Here is an 18,316-nt window from a genome sequence, read left to right as displayed (position 1 = left end):
GTCCATTTTCTTTGGGAAAAATGTAGCTGACCATTTCTCTTTACGCGTTCTGATTAACTGCTTGAGTGCATTTAGTGACTTTTGTTATTCTTTCAGAATACAAAACAGTATTAAAATGAAGAAGTTTTTAAAATATATGCTATAAATGTAAAATTGTTAAAAAGCAGTTTGCGAATCAAATGTTATTCTATAATACACAATAATATATAGACAGTGGCTTGGCGAAATATAGTTTTTCCATAATTCCAAATAAAACTAGACGCCTTCGTTTTATTAACTCAGGTTACCTAGTTTAATAGGCTCCGTCTATTATGTAACTTCGGGATATTAGATTACACATATCAAAAAGGTACTTACCATTAGCTTTATCTGTTTCGACATCGTTATTAGGCGTGGCCTGTACAGGAACTAGCGAATAATTAGCGCCTAATTGCGGTACTCTAGGCGGTTGTACAGGAATAACAGTTCTTTTTCTTCGCGTTCTTTTGTGAGTTCCTGGTTTGCGATTTACTTTAGAATAGACCTCGCTAGCTCTTTGCCTGCGTTCTAAACTACTCCACTCACTATCAGTATCAGAATAGGCTGGAAGAACTTTACTAAAATGCTTGCCGTCATTTTCGATTTCTATCTTACATGGCTGACCCTTCTCGCGTCTCTGTCTTAATTTGGCCTTGCCACTAATAGCATCCTGTACTAATGTATACATATATTCAGTATCCCTCGAGTAAGGATGAACCATATCCTTAACTTGCGCATATTCTGAACCTAAATCAACTACTTCAGGAGTAGCTAATGGAGCGGTGCCGTATTTCGAACTTCGGTTATCATTGCCGCAAATATTCATTCTGGCTATAGTTTCTGTCACGACCGAGAAATTTTTTAAGTTTAATTTACCCGGTTGCTGAAATAAAAAATAAAAAAGTACTACAACAATAACAGTAAAGCAGAACTAAACAATATAAAAATACATAAACCAATGCAAACCTTCAGTACGTAATAAAGACTGAATTTTCCGAATGGTTTTTATTTTAATTAAAAAGTAAACATACCTTTAATGTTTGTGATACACCTTTAGGACGTTGTTTATTAGTTGAAATATGCCTGCGGCCAGTAGTAAAAGCATGTTGATTGTAATTATTCCAACTTGTTGCTACTGGAATATGATGATCAGCTTCTCCATCTAATAAAGAAATTATACTGTTAAAAAATACTATTATTCATAAATGAAATATAAAATATAAAGAAAAATAATACAAAATTATCGATAAAAACCACAAAAATAAAGATCTACTACGAACACTAAAGCATTGTAAAATAATTACGTTTCCAATTTTACTTCTTGAGCAAAAAAATCGTTGCGTATTTTTTTTTTTGATTTGAAAACACATACAACACAACAAAAAAATCACCTGAATCGTTAGTTGCAAGTGATTCTCTGGATCCACTGATATCAGCTTTGTTTGCATGAGAAAAAATACAGTTAAATAAAATTATTATAAATTATTAATTGTAACACACTTACAGGTTATTTCATCTAAACTGGTTTGAGAAGCTGATAAAACTGAAGCCTTCTTTGAAGTTCTAGAATGTGGTAAATCAGGAGGAGCAGGTTCCGGCGGAGTTGTAGGAGGTGGATACACTTGAAAACCTGTAAAATCAAGAAATGTATAGAACTATACAAATCAAATAGTTAATATTACCGTGATGAAAGTGACGCTTCTTAGAAGATATAATGTCACCATTTTCACTACCATACATATAAATTTGTGAATATTTATCGCTGTGATCACTAGAACTTAAACGTTCATCAGGGCCATTTACTTCATAGTTCTCACTACCACTTCTGTAACACAAAGATACATCTACCTAGTAAACAAATAATATTTCTTAAGTTTCGATACAAACATTTTAAAAACAATTTGAAATAAGACAAAAAATAATTACCAACCATCTTATAAACTAACATAAGAATATAGTACCTAACCAATGCTCCGACATTAGTAGCAGTAATTAATTAATTAGCAATACATTAAAATAACGAATAATTTTAGTCACTATTTAAACTCTATAATAAATGTTCTGTAAGAGGATTTAAAAAAATTTATTTAATAAATTATTTTTTATTATTGCAGCTTCAAAATGTTGTCGTTTGTAGTTAATTTACACGTTAAGTATTTGTTATTTAACCACATCCACTGAACTTCATTGGTTAACAGGATGAATTTCTTTTAAAAGACTAATACCAAAATAAAAAACTTACCCATCATTTAACTTTAGATGGTAACTTTCCCTTCTGGGGGGTGGAAGAGGGTGGTGCCTTTGTGATCTTGAATGCTCCAATGTGCCTTCACCACTATCTTCCATAGTTGACGGTTCTTCCATGTGGAAAGCTTGTTCGATTTCAGGTTTTTTATCCCAAACTTCTTTGAAAAACGGCGTAAAGAAAGCAGCTGATAAAAAAACGACAATATTACGAACAATTATTCATCGGGATATTTTCTTTAAAAACTGTTACTTTTTTGTTGTGACGAAGAATTAGTTGTCATAAAATGCGCATGAAGTTGATCTGCAGTAGCATTGCCTTCGGTTATTAAATGATGGCTTAAATCATTACTGAAAAAGGCATTAGCTCCACCTTCATCAGTCACTGCAATTATTTGTATAGGAAGGTTTGGAATGTTCATAGAAAATGCACTACAACATAAATCAAATTACTTTTTTGAACTATTTGTAATAAATAAATATAAATATACTTTAATGTAGCTAAAGACGCTTTTCTTTTTGTTGAATACACTAAAATAAATCCATGAACTAGTTCATCACGAAACGCATTTGCTCCATGAAATGAAGATATAATTACTTCCACCTTTCTTTTAGAATCCCCAAGAAAAGTTTCTAAAATTATACTACGCTCTGCAGAGAGAAAACAACACTGATGTTGTAATAACGGTGCTAAAATATTCTCTACAGAATACGGATCACCGCAAAACATACACATTATAATCCTGAAAGAAAATGTTTATACGAAATTTGTACCTCAATGAACTCATACATTTGTTGATTATATTGTTATATTTTATATTTACCTGATATCAGGTTCCACACAATCAATTACTGACTGATATATATTAAAAAATCCAGCTCGATGATGTATGCTTTGAATTAATTGATGTAGAGCCTCATTAACCAGTTGATCTTCAGTAATCTGATCAAGATTGACGTCCATGTAAGGACACTGTAGACTGAATAAATACAAATAAATAAAAACTACTAGCTTAAAATTTTCAAAATACCTATCAGCAAGGTTCTGGCCTTCTTCACGTAGCTTAAGAACTTCTTTTTCGTCCATATAAGAGTCGTGCATAAAAAGAAGTACAATTGGTAATCCTTGAAATGGTAATTTATCTTCTTGTTCAAGATTCGATAACAAAGTTTTTTCCAAACTCTCTCTTATATACTCGAACGACTCCGGATGGGAATAAACACAAAATGCCCCGTGAGGTACAAAATCTGAAGTCCTAAATGAATTGTGAGGTAAACTTACATCCCCAGTTATTATTCTATAATCCATACTATAAAATTGACAATCTATTTCGTATTCGTCATCATCACATTGAGTCTAAAATTTTAACAAAACGTTATTTTTTTACTAAAACAAAACAACTGCTGCAATATACTCTAATCTTCGACGCTAATTCTTCCGCTAAATTGTTAATTCCAAGTATAACAAGGTTTAATTGATTATTGTCTGAACTCAGAAGCCACTGTGTACTGCGATTCCAAGAGGAAGGTCTAAAATATTTAGAAAATCAGCTTTATGTTTTCTTAAAGGTCGTATCAAAAGACCTGTGTGCTTTAGTGGCTAAAATTCGTTCAATAAGCGCATCCATACAATTTGGAAATGCAGGACAATGTTCTCTAATTGGACAATGAATGAAACCTAAATGCTGAAATAGCATTAACTTTCTATCTTGATCAAGTCTGTCTAAAAGTTTATATCTAAAAAGGATCAAGTTATTATATATTTTATATTGTAGGATATAATTACACATGTATTTCTAACCTAAAGTCATCCTGTAAAACGTCAGTTATTTCTTTTATATCCTCTTGGGTAATAGTACCAGAGGGAGCTAAGCTTTTAAAATGATAAAACAGATCAGCATGTTCCAACAATAATTCCTACAATTCATAGAAATAAAGATAATCATAATAAACAAAGTCAACTATATGTATACTTGAAAATTATGTTTAGTTGTTTCTATTAATTCTCTTTGATGGTTATCATAAATTTGTTGAACTTCATGTTCTGATAATGCTTCAAAGCATTCTCGACCCATAAAGAGCACTCGTACCTCAGACAAATGCTTGCCTGGTGTAACATACCCTGTATCTTCCAAAAGTTGTTTAAACTGTTTTTTCCACCTACATAGATATAAAGAATATAATAAATAAATAAATAAAATACCGTACAAGAAAAGGTATTTTGTAGAATTTTAACATTGCATTCAATTAAATATTTGCACTTTTTGAACTAAGAACACTTAAGACAACACTACTTAAGCATGATAAATTCGTAAAGCAACTCACCGTTTGGGCATCCTGAATAAGGTGGTTATAACAAAATAGAAATTAGAAAACAAAGCATATTTACAAAATTTAAAGAGAAGTGCTTAAACCAAGACAACCAGAAGAACATATATTTTTTAACAAAAAAGATATAAAACATATCTGAACTTACTCCAAACGTTTCTGTTCTTGTTGGAGAACATTTACATGGTTTTTATAAACTGTTTCTGCATCACTTGTATCCAATACATCATAAGGAATCCTTGCATCTTCATTATCAGAATTAAGTTCACATTCAGTCCAAGAAACATCTTCTGGGCATTCATAAAAGTACTGGGAGAAATCAGGATGAGACTTTAGATACTGCTGAATTGATGGCCAGTCACTAAACCAATAAAAACGTGTTAAATTGTTTATCTTTAAACAAAATTTTAATTTGTACCTTGTTGAAAAATAAATGGAATAAATTCAAATTTAAAGAAATTACCTTTCTGTTAATGTATTAATGTTTGGTACTAGTTCATGTAGAATATCTGGAAGCATTTCCATATAGTGGGCAATCTTTTTAGCCAACTGTTCTTCTTTAAGTTTTTTTATATGTCTCCTAAACAACCTTTGTGTGCCATCAAGTCCTAATTACATTTCAATTAAAAATTCAATTACCTTATCACATAATGTATGGCTTACCAAAAAGTTGTACAAAGTAGACCCATTCCTTATGATTATTCAATTTTTTGACAGTCTGAGACCAAAGTGCTCTACAATCAGTTACGTGTATTCTAATTAAACGTAAAAATGCTTCACTAGCCGCATCTAAAAGTTCCTTTCTTGCTCGAGCTGCTTCATTATAAGGGATTATTTTTGAACGCACCTTGCTCCTATCTATAATCTGAGCCAGATAGATAAAAGCTAAATCTACATTCACATTTTCATGAGAAGATGTTTCAATTAAAGGAATCTGACCCTTGTATTCTTTTCGCTGGACCAATTTTTCAACCTCTTTAATATACTGTTCATTTGCATCATCATTTTTGGTAGTAACGATTACTATAGGTTTTTTGGTTTTAATAAGGTTGTTTAGTACTGCAGCAACAATTTCTATTTGCTTTTCTATTGATCGACTTGGCACAACACTAACATCAAAGACACAAATAAAACCATCAATGTTTAACTTTCCATCGGGTAAAACTTTTTGCTCATACTCCTTTTCAATTCCTAATTGATTTTTACAAATATACATAAGTTTTTCTGCTGACTGAATTTTAGTTGCTGCACATCTTTTTACATAAGGTTCCATTTTGCCTCCTATAAAGTGCAAAATTCACTCACTAATTTTACTTAAAAATAAGTTTATTTTTACAAAATGATAAAATTGGATAATTTACTACTATAAATGACAAATATTATCAAGAAACACTTGTAGTAAAATTTGCACTACAATAGACATCGACTATACATGTGTAATTATTTAGCAGAGTTGTTAAAATTCCATGCATGAATGTTACAATTTATATAAAATGGCCTATAAAATTTAAATAAGCAAAACCAAACCTTTAAATGGTTGGAATGATGCATCATCAATAAACTCAGTTTGCTCTATTACATTGAACTGATAATCTACTCCTTCTTCTGAAGTTTTTATAACTTCACCCCAATATAAAAAGTGGTCATTATTGACAACTCGTCCACTGAAGTCTGACTACAGAAAAATAAATATACCCTCACAATTTCGTGATTCGAATATGTCACTTTGTACACTTACTTGACTTAATACTGAAATGTGATCAACATTATAGTCATCTGCTAAGTGTCTCATAAAACGATTACAAAGGCATGACTTCCCAACTCCTGCATGACCTTTATCTTTTTCCATACCAGACAAGCCAACTACAGATATGTTTACAGCACGTACAGTGTCTGCTTTACGTGCCATTTTAAATTTTTGTTTCTCTATACTTTATGTAATGTCACTTCGATATATCATGATGTTTCTAATCTAACGACAAAATACAATATAACAAGGATGTATCACAAAAGTAATAACACAAAGTCGAAATCAGTTCTTCAAGAAACAGACGTGAGCGGTAAAATGATAACTTCTACAAAAGAACTAGTAGATTGATTTTTCAAACATAAATATATTACAAATCTATCATGTTAACTGACATTTTAAATGACAAAAAAATATGCTGTACTATACCTTAACATTATTCATTAATAAACAGACTATCCATTCATAATGCATACTCTAACGATGTTCTTAAAGAGCATCTTAATACCATGAATTTATTTATTCTTTTTGGGTTCATAAGGCTGTATTGTTCATCTCTTAAAGTACAAAACAGCAATAACAGAAACTACTTTAGAAATTTTTTGTTTTTAAGAAGGATTTTGGAAAATTTATGCACTGTCAAACTGTTCCGTTTAACCCACGTTTAGCCATCGCTTAGCCTACCACCACCCACCGCCTCTACACAGACGCCATTAAATCATCGACATAAACATAAAGAGAGTGAGAAACCATGTATCGCAACAATAAAGCAAATCAAAAATAATATATATTTNACTTCGGTTATCATTGCCGCAAATATTCATTCTGGCTATAGTTTCTGTCACGACCGAGAAATTTTTTAAGTTTAATTTACCCGGTTGCTGAAATAAAAAATAAAAAAGTACTACAACAATAACAGTAAAGCAGAACTAAACAATATAAAAATACATAAACTATAGTTAGATAGTTATTATAGCTAGTGATACACAATTACTAAAATAAAACACCTAATTAACTAATTTACATACACTAATCACTAAATTCTCACCATTATTACTAATTACAAAGCAATCAATTTAAAAATTATGGCTGGAATTTTGAAATTCATGTGCCCCCAAATAGTATTCAATTTATACACTCTTAGTTCTATTTCTATTCTATTTGGATCCACTAAAATTACTTTTAGGTACTTCCCCCTGAAGGGGTTGAAAATTTTTTTCATTTCTAGAAGAAAATGATTGTGTTTTGTAATCACTTCAGCAAGTGATAGAAATTTAACTATTTATAGTTAAAACCCCTTTTTTCCTATCGTGAATAATTAAAATGTAAACATAGAAATGATATTCAATTATGTTTGCTTAAAAACAATTAATGTAGATGTAAATATAAAACAAATGTGTACATATTGATTACAAACTTTCACATATTTGAACATCATCACTTCTTAACAATTTTTGAGCACAAATTTCTTGCTCTGTCTTCTGGTCTTCTACATCCATACTCTGCTTAATGTCATTATTTAAAAGATCACTGGCCATGGGATTTTGCACACTTTCTGGAAAATTGTTAGCTTCAGTTAAATTACTATTAAAAGAGCATTGTGTACCAATTGTGCTTTGTGTTATTAAAGCCTGATCCAAAAGAGACTGAATGCCTATTGTGTTCTGTCTCACCATTTCTGAAAAACACTGTGTACCTACAGTGCAGAAATTAGTCATATTTTGAGTGGTTGATTCAATATTTCCTAAAATATTTTCAGTTAAGTGATCTTTCACATCTAATGTTTGAACACTTTTAACACTTCGACCTTCCAGACTACATGTTTGACTACTTTGAACATTACAATTTTGATTATTTGTTTGGGTACTTTTACTATTTTGTAAGTTCAATATATCTTCTTTGTTAAAATTTCTAGGAATACACCAATTCTCTTCCTGCAACAAATGGTATGCTTTTGGTGACGTTAAATACAACTTTTGGAAAAAATCATTATTTTGCAATGGCTTATTTGGTTTCTTTTTTAAGGTTTTCAAAATAATTTCATACAAAGTGCTAGGTATAGATTGCTCCAATACTCTTAAGGCTACATTTTGCAATTGCTTTTTTGGTAAAAAAGTTAGATTAGATTTTAACAGATTTTTAATATTATTAATTTCTTGACTATGATGATTTAGTTTTTGTAATATTCTTTTTTGTATTTGTCTTTTTCTTTTCAATGTATTTTGTTTTGGACAGATATTTTTTTCAGTTTGCTTAAGTACAGGAAAATTACTGCTGGTATTAGAATTTTCTTCATTTGAGCTAATTTCAATTTCTGTGCAAATAACATTCTCTTGTTGAAGCTTGTTTTCATCAATAGCATGCTGAGCATTCTCATGCTTCACAAGAGGTGCAAAATGTCGAGTTTGGTTTATATCAAAAACATTTTCTTGAAGACGAGGATAATCTTGAACTATATGACTATTTATATTTGAAGATGTTGCATCATTACTGCTTTCTTGTGATAAATTGTCTATAATGCTATTACTATTTTCATAGCTCTGTACTACATCCTCAGGTACAGCATAAACAATTGTTTCATTGTCACAATAAAATCTTGTCTCACTTTTAAGAACTGGAGTAAGTACGCCATTTCTATATACATAAGTATCAATTTCATCAGACTCGCACAGTTGCTGTATACCTTCTGTATCAACAGTGAAAATTGTACCATCAGCATTGGCAGGTAGTACCTGAACATTATTATAGATACAATGATCTTCATATTCTTCATTATTTCTACTATCCTCTTCTTTACAGCCTAAATCTAATGTAGGTACTGCATCATGTAAAAGTCTTTTTCTAGTAGGGTTGCAAAAACATTTTGATTCAAAATGCAATTCACATACGACTTTATTACGAAGCTGGTCTTCTGGTAAGTTGAAAAATTCTGGTCGTCGTGCATTTTCGATCCACTGTTTACATCTGGCCCGATTTTTCACAGGATAATGAAAAAAATGTATACTGTCACAATTTTTAGTAGCACTTTTGCAGTTTCTGAAACTACATCGGCAGCCACCCATTTTTCCCGTTAAAACTTGTTTTCAAGAAACTAATGTTGTATAATTAGTTATTTCATAGATGTTTATTTTCTCGAAAATTAATACTATTATACTACCTTTGCGATAACGATTAGCTTGTTGTATATTTCTACAAAATGTGTCTACCCTTTCAAGTTAATCATTTTTCAAAAATGATAAAACATGTCGTATTTCAAATAATTACAGCCAGTCAACTACAATACTACAGCTTTCAGAAGAAAAGTATTAGGAAAATATCAATAAAATCATCAGTTTTTACTGGAAACACCAAAGATTAACCGCAGTAACCTTACATTTATTACATGATTTATCATAAACAAACGATTATATCAAACGTTCGTAGCAAATGATTTATTAGTTTATTAGCGTACACATGACATATTGGCGTAGGAATAAGAAATGATCTATGGAAGAATCGAGTCCATAGATAACATCGGATCGAAATATCAAAAAGTTATCTATGGTAACAATTTTTTTTTAATTCCTACTTTATTTACTTTTTTGAATATATATTCAGATACCATATGCGGAATTATCAATATTTACTCATTAAAAAAAATACAAGTAAGGACTAATAAACTCTTTTTAAAAACGGATCTTCAAGTAACAGCCACTAATTTTTATGGACATACTTTAAGTTTACATCTAATGTCTTTTCTCTTGCAACCCTTTTTTGAAATTAATCTAACACCCGAAAATTTTTTGTATTTAATATTTAAATTTCATAAAAAAACTCAATGAAATTCAAGGCAAACTGTATATAAAAATTTACCAAATAAAAAGAAATAAATCAAGTAATGATAAGTAGTGCAATAACTAATGAGAAGATCAAACGCTACTTATCTACACGACAACTAAAAGTAAAAAATAGATTTAATACTTAAACATACTTTTAGTTCAGTTACTACTATAATAAAAAGAACATTTACAGCGTACAGTTATTATTAGGCAGTTGATAAATATCAATACAAATCCTTCATTACAAAAACATATAGGTACCTAGGAGAACTTTTACGAGTTGATCAATTGTTAATAACTACTGTTATATCCACATATATTACATATATTTGTAGCCTATTCAACACATGACAGAAATCTGTAGGTCCTGGTAATAATTGGAAAAAAGCGCTAAAACAATATTTACAAGACCAAGACCTTCAAATCATTAAGCAAGTGTAAGCTTAAATACTATGGTCGATTTGACCAACTCTTTCAGTCAAAATAATTTTAAAAATTCAATTCCCAGAAAAAGAAACAGATATATCTGAACGTTTAGCTAAACAAGAATTGCATATACATACTGTGGTCAATAATATATATTTCAGTTAAATATGAAACAATAATAATAAAAATTAATAAATAATAAACAGAATATATCACCATTATAAAATTCAATTACACCAAATTACATTGATAGCATGGACCTACTTGATCCAAAAGTCAGACTAGAAAAGCCGTGACCAGCTTAGTTTACCTCTCATTGCTGCGCAAGATGTTACAATAAATTATACAAAAAATTATTACAATTGAAATACTAATTTTTATTAAGACACATTTTCTAATGAAAACGAAGCATTTTAACCAGGTAATATAATCCACAATATTTCAACAAAAATACCAATTACTGTTACATTGTAAAATAATTAAACGTTTTTATGGCTAAACAGCTACAAATACTTGTTATCACTGGTAATAGTGCAAAATACGTATTATAATTATTTTCATCTAAATTGTACTGTTTTATGGGATCTTTTTCTCTATGCCTTGAAATTTGTGTTAACCTGTATTATTTTTATTATATATGCAAAAAAAGCAAACTGTTAATTTCGATAATGAGCATCACATATAAATTAAAGCTATTTTAAATATACGTCGTCAATTATAAAATTAAAAAAAGCTAATTATCTAATTGAGTATTAATTAAAGCCCTTTTGAGTAAAAAAAGTATAAATTGTGGATTACACTGTAACTAAAAGTGACTAAAAGACAGAATGTTTGTTATTATAAAAAAAAAGTGTAAGTGTAAGTAATTTGCATGTTTTTTGTATTAAGAATACATTTTCTGCCAAGGGAACACAACATCAAAGTATCAATTTTTTATAAATTTACACACAACACGGATATGGGTAATAATCCTATATCATTTTTTAATAGCATTGTACCTTTCAGTCAGTCATCAATAGAAAATGGTAAATATAAATTTTTACCAAAATCAAAAATCTGAAGCTTATTCAAGAGCATTTTCCTCTTAATAAATTTGCTCATTACAATTTGAAAATTATTATCAACAATTTCTCCTTCCTTTTTAACGTTTCAATTATTCAGAAGCATTTATCCTACTATTGTAAAAATACCAATCACCACAACTGATAACATCAGCCACTTATACGAAAATACAAAATCTGTCAACATATTTCCAAAATGTCTACCTTTATTCGAGTAAACGTGACATCAGGAAGGCCCCCGATTTTAAGTTTTACTTATTGTTGGAATGTTTTAATTTGTGCGTAACAGCTCCCTGAAAAACTATTATACCATTACGAACGCTTCTTTGCCACAGAATAGAAATGGATACTGGTCGATCATTGTTTGGACGATATCTTCTAAATATGGACGCATCTGTTCAAATCTGCCCATGTCACTAAACTCAATTGGAAGTAACGTTGGCCACCAACATATTGCCAAATTTTTGCTGTCCATGTTATTCAACTTAGAATTTTCTGCCACTCTAAATAAGAAAACAATTGTCAGTAAAGGTCTCCATTATTATTAGATGAAGGTTGGTCTGTTTGGCGAGAAATGTTTTGGACATACAACTCTTATCAAAAAATCTAACCTTCTAAAGTGCTAAGATATTTTGCATCATATGTCTACAAGTAACAGGCAGCACGGTTTTTAAAAATGAGTCGCTAACGAATGTTAGAAATGTGCTACCTGCTATCTCATAAAAGCTTTGATTCATATAGTAAACTTCAATCATGAAATTAAGGTTTATAGAAATTTGTAGAAATTTTAAATTTTACCTTACAAAATGTTGAAAGATGAATTTCAAAACGGCAAAGTTAACAGGCGGAAGTTTATCTAGCATACTTCGCAATGCAAGAAGTCGGCAACTACGGTCAGCTTTTACTTCCATATTACCTGTAGTTGTAGCCATTGGCTTAATTCTCGTACCTAAAATTGTTATTAGCTGCAAATAGATTTACAAACAACTTTAATTTGTCACATTAAATACCTGCAATCTCTTCCAGTTCAGTCATAATATCCTCTTCAAATAATGGAGGCAAACGTTTCGATACGAAGTCTTTTAAAGCAGTAGCTACAGTATTAACAGGTATATCTAATTCATGAATTTTAATATTTGGATCTAAAATTTTTACTTAGTAAGCCTAAATTAAATATGTAAATTATATTATTACCTTCTTCAAATTTTTGAAACAGCAAGTCAACATGTGCTCTATTGCCAGGAACTCTATATATTCCTTCAGAATCTAAGCCTTCTTCTTCTATAAACTTCACACATTTTTCGATAAAAAGGGGAATATAATTGATATCAGACTGCAATAATTAATAATATAAGTGTTTTAATAACATGGAAATAATATTACTACCTGAATGAAGTCTGCAATTTTTGGTATTCCTCCAGTTGAAGCTGATTTCTGTTTCAATTTTTGTTGCTTCTTCTTATCTCTTTCCTTTTCTTTATCAGCTATCTTACGTAGCTTCTCCTCCTTTAATTTACGCTTCTCTAATTTGGATTCGTCTTTTGCCTTTTGTTTCTCCCTCTTTCTTAAAATCTTTTCTCTTTCAACATCTTTATAATGTTTCGGAAGAACGCCAAACTATAATCACATGAATATGAAATTAACAAAATAATTCAATACAATTAACTTACCATTTGGGAATTGTCATGTGGTGAAGAAACATCTATGCTAGATTCGTCGTCATGTATATTTACATACGAATTTGGTTTAACCAAAAACAAGTCTGGTGAATTGAGATTCAAATTATGAGTATTATGTAGTTCAGGCGGAACTGGTACAACTACTGGCACAGGTACACGTTTCTTTAAGCTAAAGGAGCGCTTTTGAGAAAACCTGTGAAGGGGCTCAGTCTGTGATGGAAATTGTTCGACATCACTCACTTCTGAAGATTCCGAATTAGAATCGGTGCCAACTAAAAACAAAAATTACTTATCAAGGAGAACAAGGCAAAGGAAATAATTAAAAAATAGGTAATAAACGAAATATTTTTAAAGTAAACCATATTCGAAGATTTTTTTAATTCTTAAATATGTTTCAGGAAAATAATACGGTTAAGGCTATCACGACCGGTGTTATCTGAAGAGGATTCAATATTCGGACTGACGGCTGTAGTCCAAGATTGTTTTTTCTTTGTCGAAACGTCCCATCTGCATATTGAACCCTTTTCAGAATACGGTTTTATCACTTATCGAAACCTATGAAATATTTCCTTTTTTAGTTTTTCAACTCTAGTAGCAATAAACCAACAATTAAAGTAATTAACCAACCACAGTCTGGTTTGGATAATGCAGTCCATTTTCTTTGGGAAAAATGTAGCTGACCATTTCTCTTTACGCGTTCTGATTAACTGCTTGAGTGCATTTAGTGACTTTTGTTATTCTTTCAGAATACAAAACAGTATTAAAATGAAGAAGTTTTTAAAATATATGCTATAAATGTAAAATTGTTAAAAAGCAGTTTGCGAATCAAATGTTATTCTATAATACACAATAATATATAGACAGTGGCTTGGCGAAATATAGTTTTTCCATAATTCCAAATAAAACTAGACGCCTTCGTTTTATTAACTCAGGTTACCTAGTTTAATAGGCTCCGTCTATTATGTAACTTCGGGATATTAGATTACACATATCAAAAAGGTACTTACCATTAGCTTTATCTGTTTCGACATCGTTATTAGGCGTGGCCTGTACAGGAACTAGCGAATAATTAGCGCCTAATTGCGGTACTCTAGGCGGTTGTACAGGAATAACAGTTCTTTTTCTTCGCGTTCTTTTGTGAGTTCCTGGTTTGCGATTTACTTTAGAATAGACCTCGCTAGCTCTTTGCCTGCGTTCTAAACTACTCCACTCACTATCAGTATCAGAATAGGCTGGAAGAACTTTACTAAAATGCTTGCCGTCATTTTCGATTTCTATCTTACATGGCTGACCCTTCTCGCGTCTCTGTCTTAATTTGGCCTTGCCACTAATAGCATCCTGTACTAATGTATACATATATTCAGTATCCCTCGAGTAAGGATGAACCATATCCTTAACTTGCGCATATTCTGAACCTAAATCAACTACTTCAGGAGTAGCTAATGGAGCGGTGCCGTATTTCGAACTTCGGTTATCATTGCCGCAAATATTCATTCTGGCTATAGTTTCTGTCACGACCGAGAAATTTTTTAAGTTTAATTTACCCGGTTGCTGAAATAAAAAATAAAAAAGTACTACAACAATAACAGTAAAGCAGAACTAAACAATATAAAAATACATAAACTATAGTTAGATAGTTATTATAGCTAGTGATACACAATTACTAAAATAAAACACCTAATTAACTAATTTACATACACTAATCACTAAATTCTCACCATTATTACTAATTACAAAGCAATCAATTTAAAAATTATGGCTGGAATTTTGAAATTCATGTGCCCCCAAATAGTATTCAATTTATACACTCTTAGTTCTATTTCTATTCTATTTGGATCCACTAAAATTACTTTTAGGTACTTCCCCCTGAAGGGGTTGAAAATTTTTTTCATTTCTAGAAGAAAATGATTGTGTTTTGTAATCACTTCAGCAAGTGATAGAAATTTAACTATTTATAGTTAAAACCCCTTTTTTCCTATCGTGAATAATTAAAATGTAAACATAGAAATGATATTCAATTATGTTTGCTTAAAAACAATTAATGTAGATGTAAATATAAAACAAATGTGTACATATTGATTACAAACTTTCACATATTTGAACATCATCACTTCTTAACAATTTTTGAGCACAAATTTCTTGCTCTGTCTTCTGGTCTTCTACATCCATACTCTGCTTAATGTCATTATTTAAAAGATCACTGGCCATGGGATTTTGCACACTTTCTGGAAAATTGTTAGCTTCAGTTAAATTACTATTAAAAGAGCATTGTGTACCAATTGTGCTTTGTGTTATTAAAGCCTGATCCAAAAGAGACTGAATGCCTATTGTGTTCTGTCTCACCATTTCTGAAAAACACTGTGTACCTACAGTGCAGAAATTAGTCATATTTTGAGTGGTTGATTCAATATTTCCTAAAATATTTTCAGTTAAGTGATCTTTCACATCTAATGTTTGAACACTTTTAACACTTCGACCTTCCAGACTACATGTTTGACTACTTTGAACATTACAATTTTGATTATTTGTTTGGGTACTTTTACTATTTTGTAAGTTCAATATATCTTCTTTGTTAAAATTTCTAGGAATACACCAATTCTCTTCCTGCAACAAATGGTATGCTTTTGGTGACGTTAAATACAACTTTTGGAAAAAATCATTATTTTGCAATGGCTTATTTGGTTTCTTTTTTAAGGTTTTCAAAATAATTTCATACAAAGTGCTAGGTATAGATTGCTCCAATACTCTTAAGGCTACATTTTGCAATTGCTTTTTTGGTAAAAAAGTTAGATTAGATTTTAACAGATTTTTAATATTATTAATTTCTTGACTATGATGATTTAGTTTTTGTAATATTCTTTTTTGTATTTGTCTTTTTCTTTTCAATGTATTTTGTTTTGGACAGATATTTTTTTCAGTTTGCTTAAGTACAGGAAAATTACTGCTGGTATTAGAATTTTCTTCATTTGAGCTAATTTCAATTTCTGTGCAAATAACATTCTCTTGTTGAAGCTTGTTTTCATCAATAGCATGCTGAGCATTCTCATGCTTCACAAGAGGTGCAAAATGTCGAGTTTGGTTTATATCAAAAACATTTTCTTGAAGACGAGGATAATCTTGAACTATATGACTATTTATATTTGAAGATGTTGCATCATTACTGCTTTCTTGTGATAAATTGTCTATAATGCTATTACTATTTTCATAGCTCTGTACTACATCCTCAGGTACAGCATAAACAATTGTTTCATTGTCACAATAAAATCTTGTCTCACTTTTAAGAACTGGAGTAAGTACGCCATTTCTATATACATAAGTATCAATTTCATCAGACTCGCACAGTTGCTGTATACCTTCTGTATCAACAGTGAAAATTGTACCATCAGCATTGGCAGGTAGTACCTGAACATTATTATAGATACAATGATCTTCATATTCTTCATTATTTCTACTATCCTCTTCTTTACAGCCTAAATCTAATGTAGGTACTGCATCATGTAAAAGTCTTTTTCTAGTAGGGTTGCAAAAACATTTTGATTCAAAATGCAATTCACATACGACTTTATTACGAAGCTGGTCTTCTGGTAAGTTGAAAAATTCTGGTCGTCGTGCATTTTCGATCCACTGTTTACATCTGGCCCGATTTTTCACAGGATAATGAAAAAAATGTATACTGTCACAATTTTTAGTAGCACTTTTGCAGTTTCTGAAACTACATCGGCAGCCACCCATTTTTCCCGTTAAAACTTGTTTTCAAGAAACTAATGTTGTATAATTAGTTATTTCATAGATGTTTATTTTCTCGAAAATTAATACTATTATACTACCTTTGCGATAACGATTAGCTTGTTGTATATTTCTACAAAATGTGTCTACCCTTTCAAGTTAATCATTTTTCAAAAATGATAAAACATGTCGTATTTCAAATAATTACAGCCAGTCAACTACAATACTACAGCTTTCAGAAGAAAAGTATTAGGAAAATATCAATAAAATCATCAGTTTTTACTGGAAACACCAAAGATTAACCGCAGTAACCTTACATTTATTACATGATTTATCATAAACAAACGATTATATCAAACGTTCGTAGCAAATGATTTATTAGTTTATTAGCGTACACATGACATATTGGCGTAGGAATAAGAAATGATCTATGGAAGAATCGAGTCCATAGATAACATCGGATCGAAATATCAAAAAGTTATCTATGGTAACAATTTTTTTTTAATTCCTACTTTATTTACTTTTTTGAATATATATTCAGATACCATATGCGGAATTATCAATATTTACTCATTAAAAAAAATACAAGTAAGGACTAATAAACTCTTTTTAAAAACGGATCTTCAAGTAACAGCCACTAATTTTTATGGACATACTTTAAGTTTACATCTAATGTCTTTTCTCTTGCAACCCTTTTTTGAAATTAATCTAACACCCGAAAATTTTTTGTATTTAATATTTAAATTTCATAAAAAAACTCAATGAAATTCAAGGCAAACTGTATATAAAAATTTACCAAATAAAAAGAAATAAATCAAGTAATGATAAGTAGTGCAATAACTAATGAGAAGATCAAACGCTACTTATCTACACGACAACTAAAAGTAAAAAATAGATTTAATACTTAAACATACTTTTAGTTCAGTTACTACTATAATAAAAAGAACATTTACAGCGTACAGTTATTATTAGGCAGTTGATAAATATCAATACAAATCCTTCATTACAAAAACATATAGGTACCTAGGAGAACTTTTACGAGTTGATCAATTGTTAATAACTACTGTTATATCCACATATATTACATATATTTGTAGCCTATTCAACACATGACAGAAATCTGTAGGTCCTGGTAATAATTGGAAAAAAGCGCTAAAACAATATTTACAAGACCAAGACCTTCAAATCATTAAGCAAGTGTAAGCTTAAATACTATGGTCGATTTGACCAACTCTTTCAGTCAAAATAATTTTAAAAATTCAATTCCCA

The 18,316-nt window shown here is 30.4% G+C and overlaps 4 protein-coding genes across 7 annotated transcripts; all 4 read right to left on the bottom strand.

Annotated features, from left to right (window-relative positions):
* Nucleotides 1–277: 277 nt before the first annotated feature.
* Nucleotides 278–7,058, bottom strand: LOC108740657 (rho GTPase-activating protein 190-like). 4 transcript variants are annotated; one of them, XM_025974841.1, is made up of 21 exons: nt 6,767–7,058; nt 6,329–6,562; nt 6,118–6,265; nt 5,254–5,871; nt 5,054–5,198; nt 4,739–4,951; nt 4,236–4,422; nt 4,064–4,179; nt 3,847–3,999; nt 3,678–3,792; nt 3,294–3,619; nt 3,087–3,242; nt 2,754–3,005; nt 2,516–2,694; nt 2,261–2,450; nt 1,701–1,843; nt 1,523–1,648; nt 1,410–1,454; nt 1,050–1,180; nt 634–901; nt 278–582 (listed from the first exon to the last, which is right to left on the bottom strand). In XM_025974841.1, the coding sequence occupies exons 2-21, from the start codon at nt 6,497–6,499 to the stop codon at nt 293–295; spliced, it is 3,972 nt and encodes a 1,323-aa protein (XP_025830626.1). In that variant the 5' UTR covers nt 6,500–6,562; nt 6,767–7,058; the 3' UTR covers nt 278–292. The 4 variants fall into 4 exon arrangements, with proteins under 4 accessions (XP_025830626.1, XP_025830623.1, XP_025830624.1 ...); XM_025974838.1 differs by having other exon boundaries at nt 278–901; XM_025974839.1 differs by having other exon boundaries at nt 278–901; nt 6,329–6,557.
* A 239-nt stretch (nt 7,059–7,297) lies between these two features.
* On the bottom strand, nt 7,298–9,796 carry LOC108740628. Its single transcript, XM_018474998.1, has one exon. The coding sequence runs from the start codon at nt 9,397–9,399 to the stop codon at nt 7,747–7,749; it is 1,653 nt and encodes a 550-aa protein (XP_018330500.1). The 5' UTR covers nt 9,400–9,796; the 3' UTR covers nt 7,298–7,746.
* Nucleotides 9,797–10,341: 545 nt separating this feature from the next.
* LOC108740659 (rho GTPase-activating protein 190) lies at nt 10,342–14,901 on the bottom strand. Its single transcript, XM_018475061.1, has 8 exons — nt 14,605–14,901; nt 14,329–14,553; nt 13,313–13,593; nt 13,026–13,259; nt 12,837–12,975; nt 12,653–12,784; nt 12,441–12,591; nt 10,342–12,145 (listed from the first exon to the last, which is right to left on the bottom strand). The coding sequence occupies exons 1-8, from the start codon at nt 14,813–14,815 to the stop codon at nt 11,947–11,949; spliced, it is 1,572 nt and encodes a 523-aa protein (XP_018330563.1). The 5' UTR covers nt 14,816–14,901; the 3' UTR covers nt 10,342–11,946.
* A 50-nt stretch (nt 14,902–14,951) lies between these two features.
* On the bottom strand, nt 14,952–17,450 carry LOC112904571. Its single transcript, XM_025974853.1, has one exon. It carries the CDS (start codon nt 17,051–17,053, stop codon nt 15,401–15,403), a length of 1,653 nt encoding a protein of 550 aa, XP_025830638.1. The 5' UTR covers nt 17,054–17,450; the 3' UTR covers nt 14,952–15,400.
* Between the last annotated feature and the right edge of the window lie 866 nt (nt 17,451–18,316).

This window comes from Agrilus planipennis, unplaced genomic scaffold (genome assembly GCF_000699045.2).
Source record: "Agrilus planipennis isolate EAB-ADULT unplaced genomic scaffold, Apla_2.0 scaffold243, whole genome shotgun sequence".
Taxonomy (NCBI): domain Eukaryota; kingdom Metazoa; phylum Arthropoda; class Insecta; order Coleoptera; family Buprestidae; genus Agrilus; species Agrilus planipennis.
Note: the sequence above shows the minus strand (reverse complement) of the source record. Positions and strands in the feature narration are given on the sequence as shown.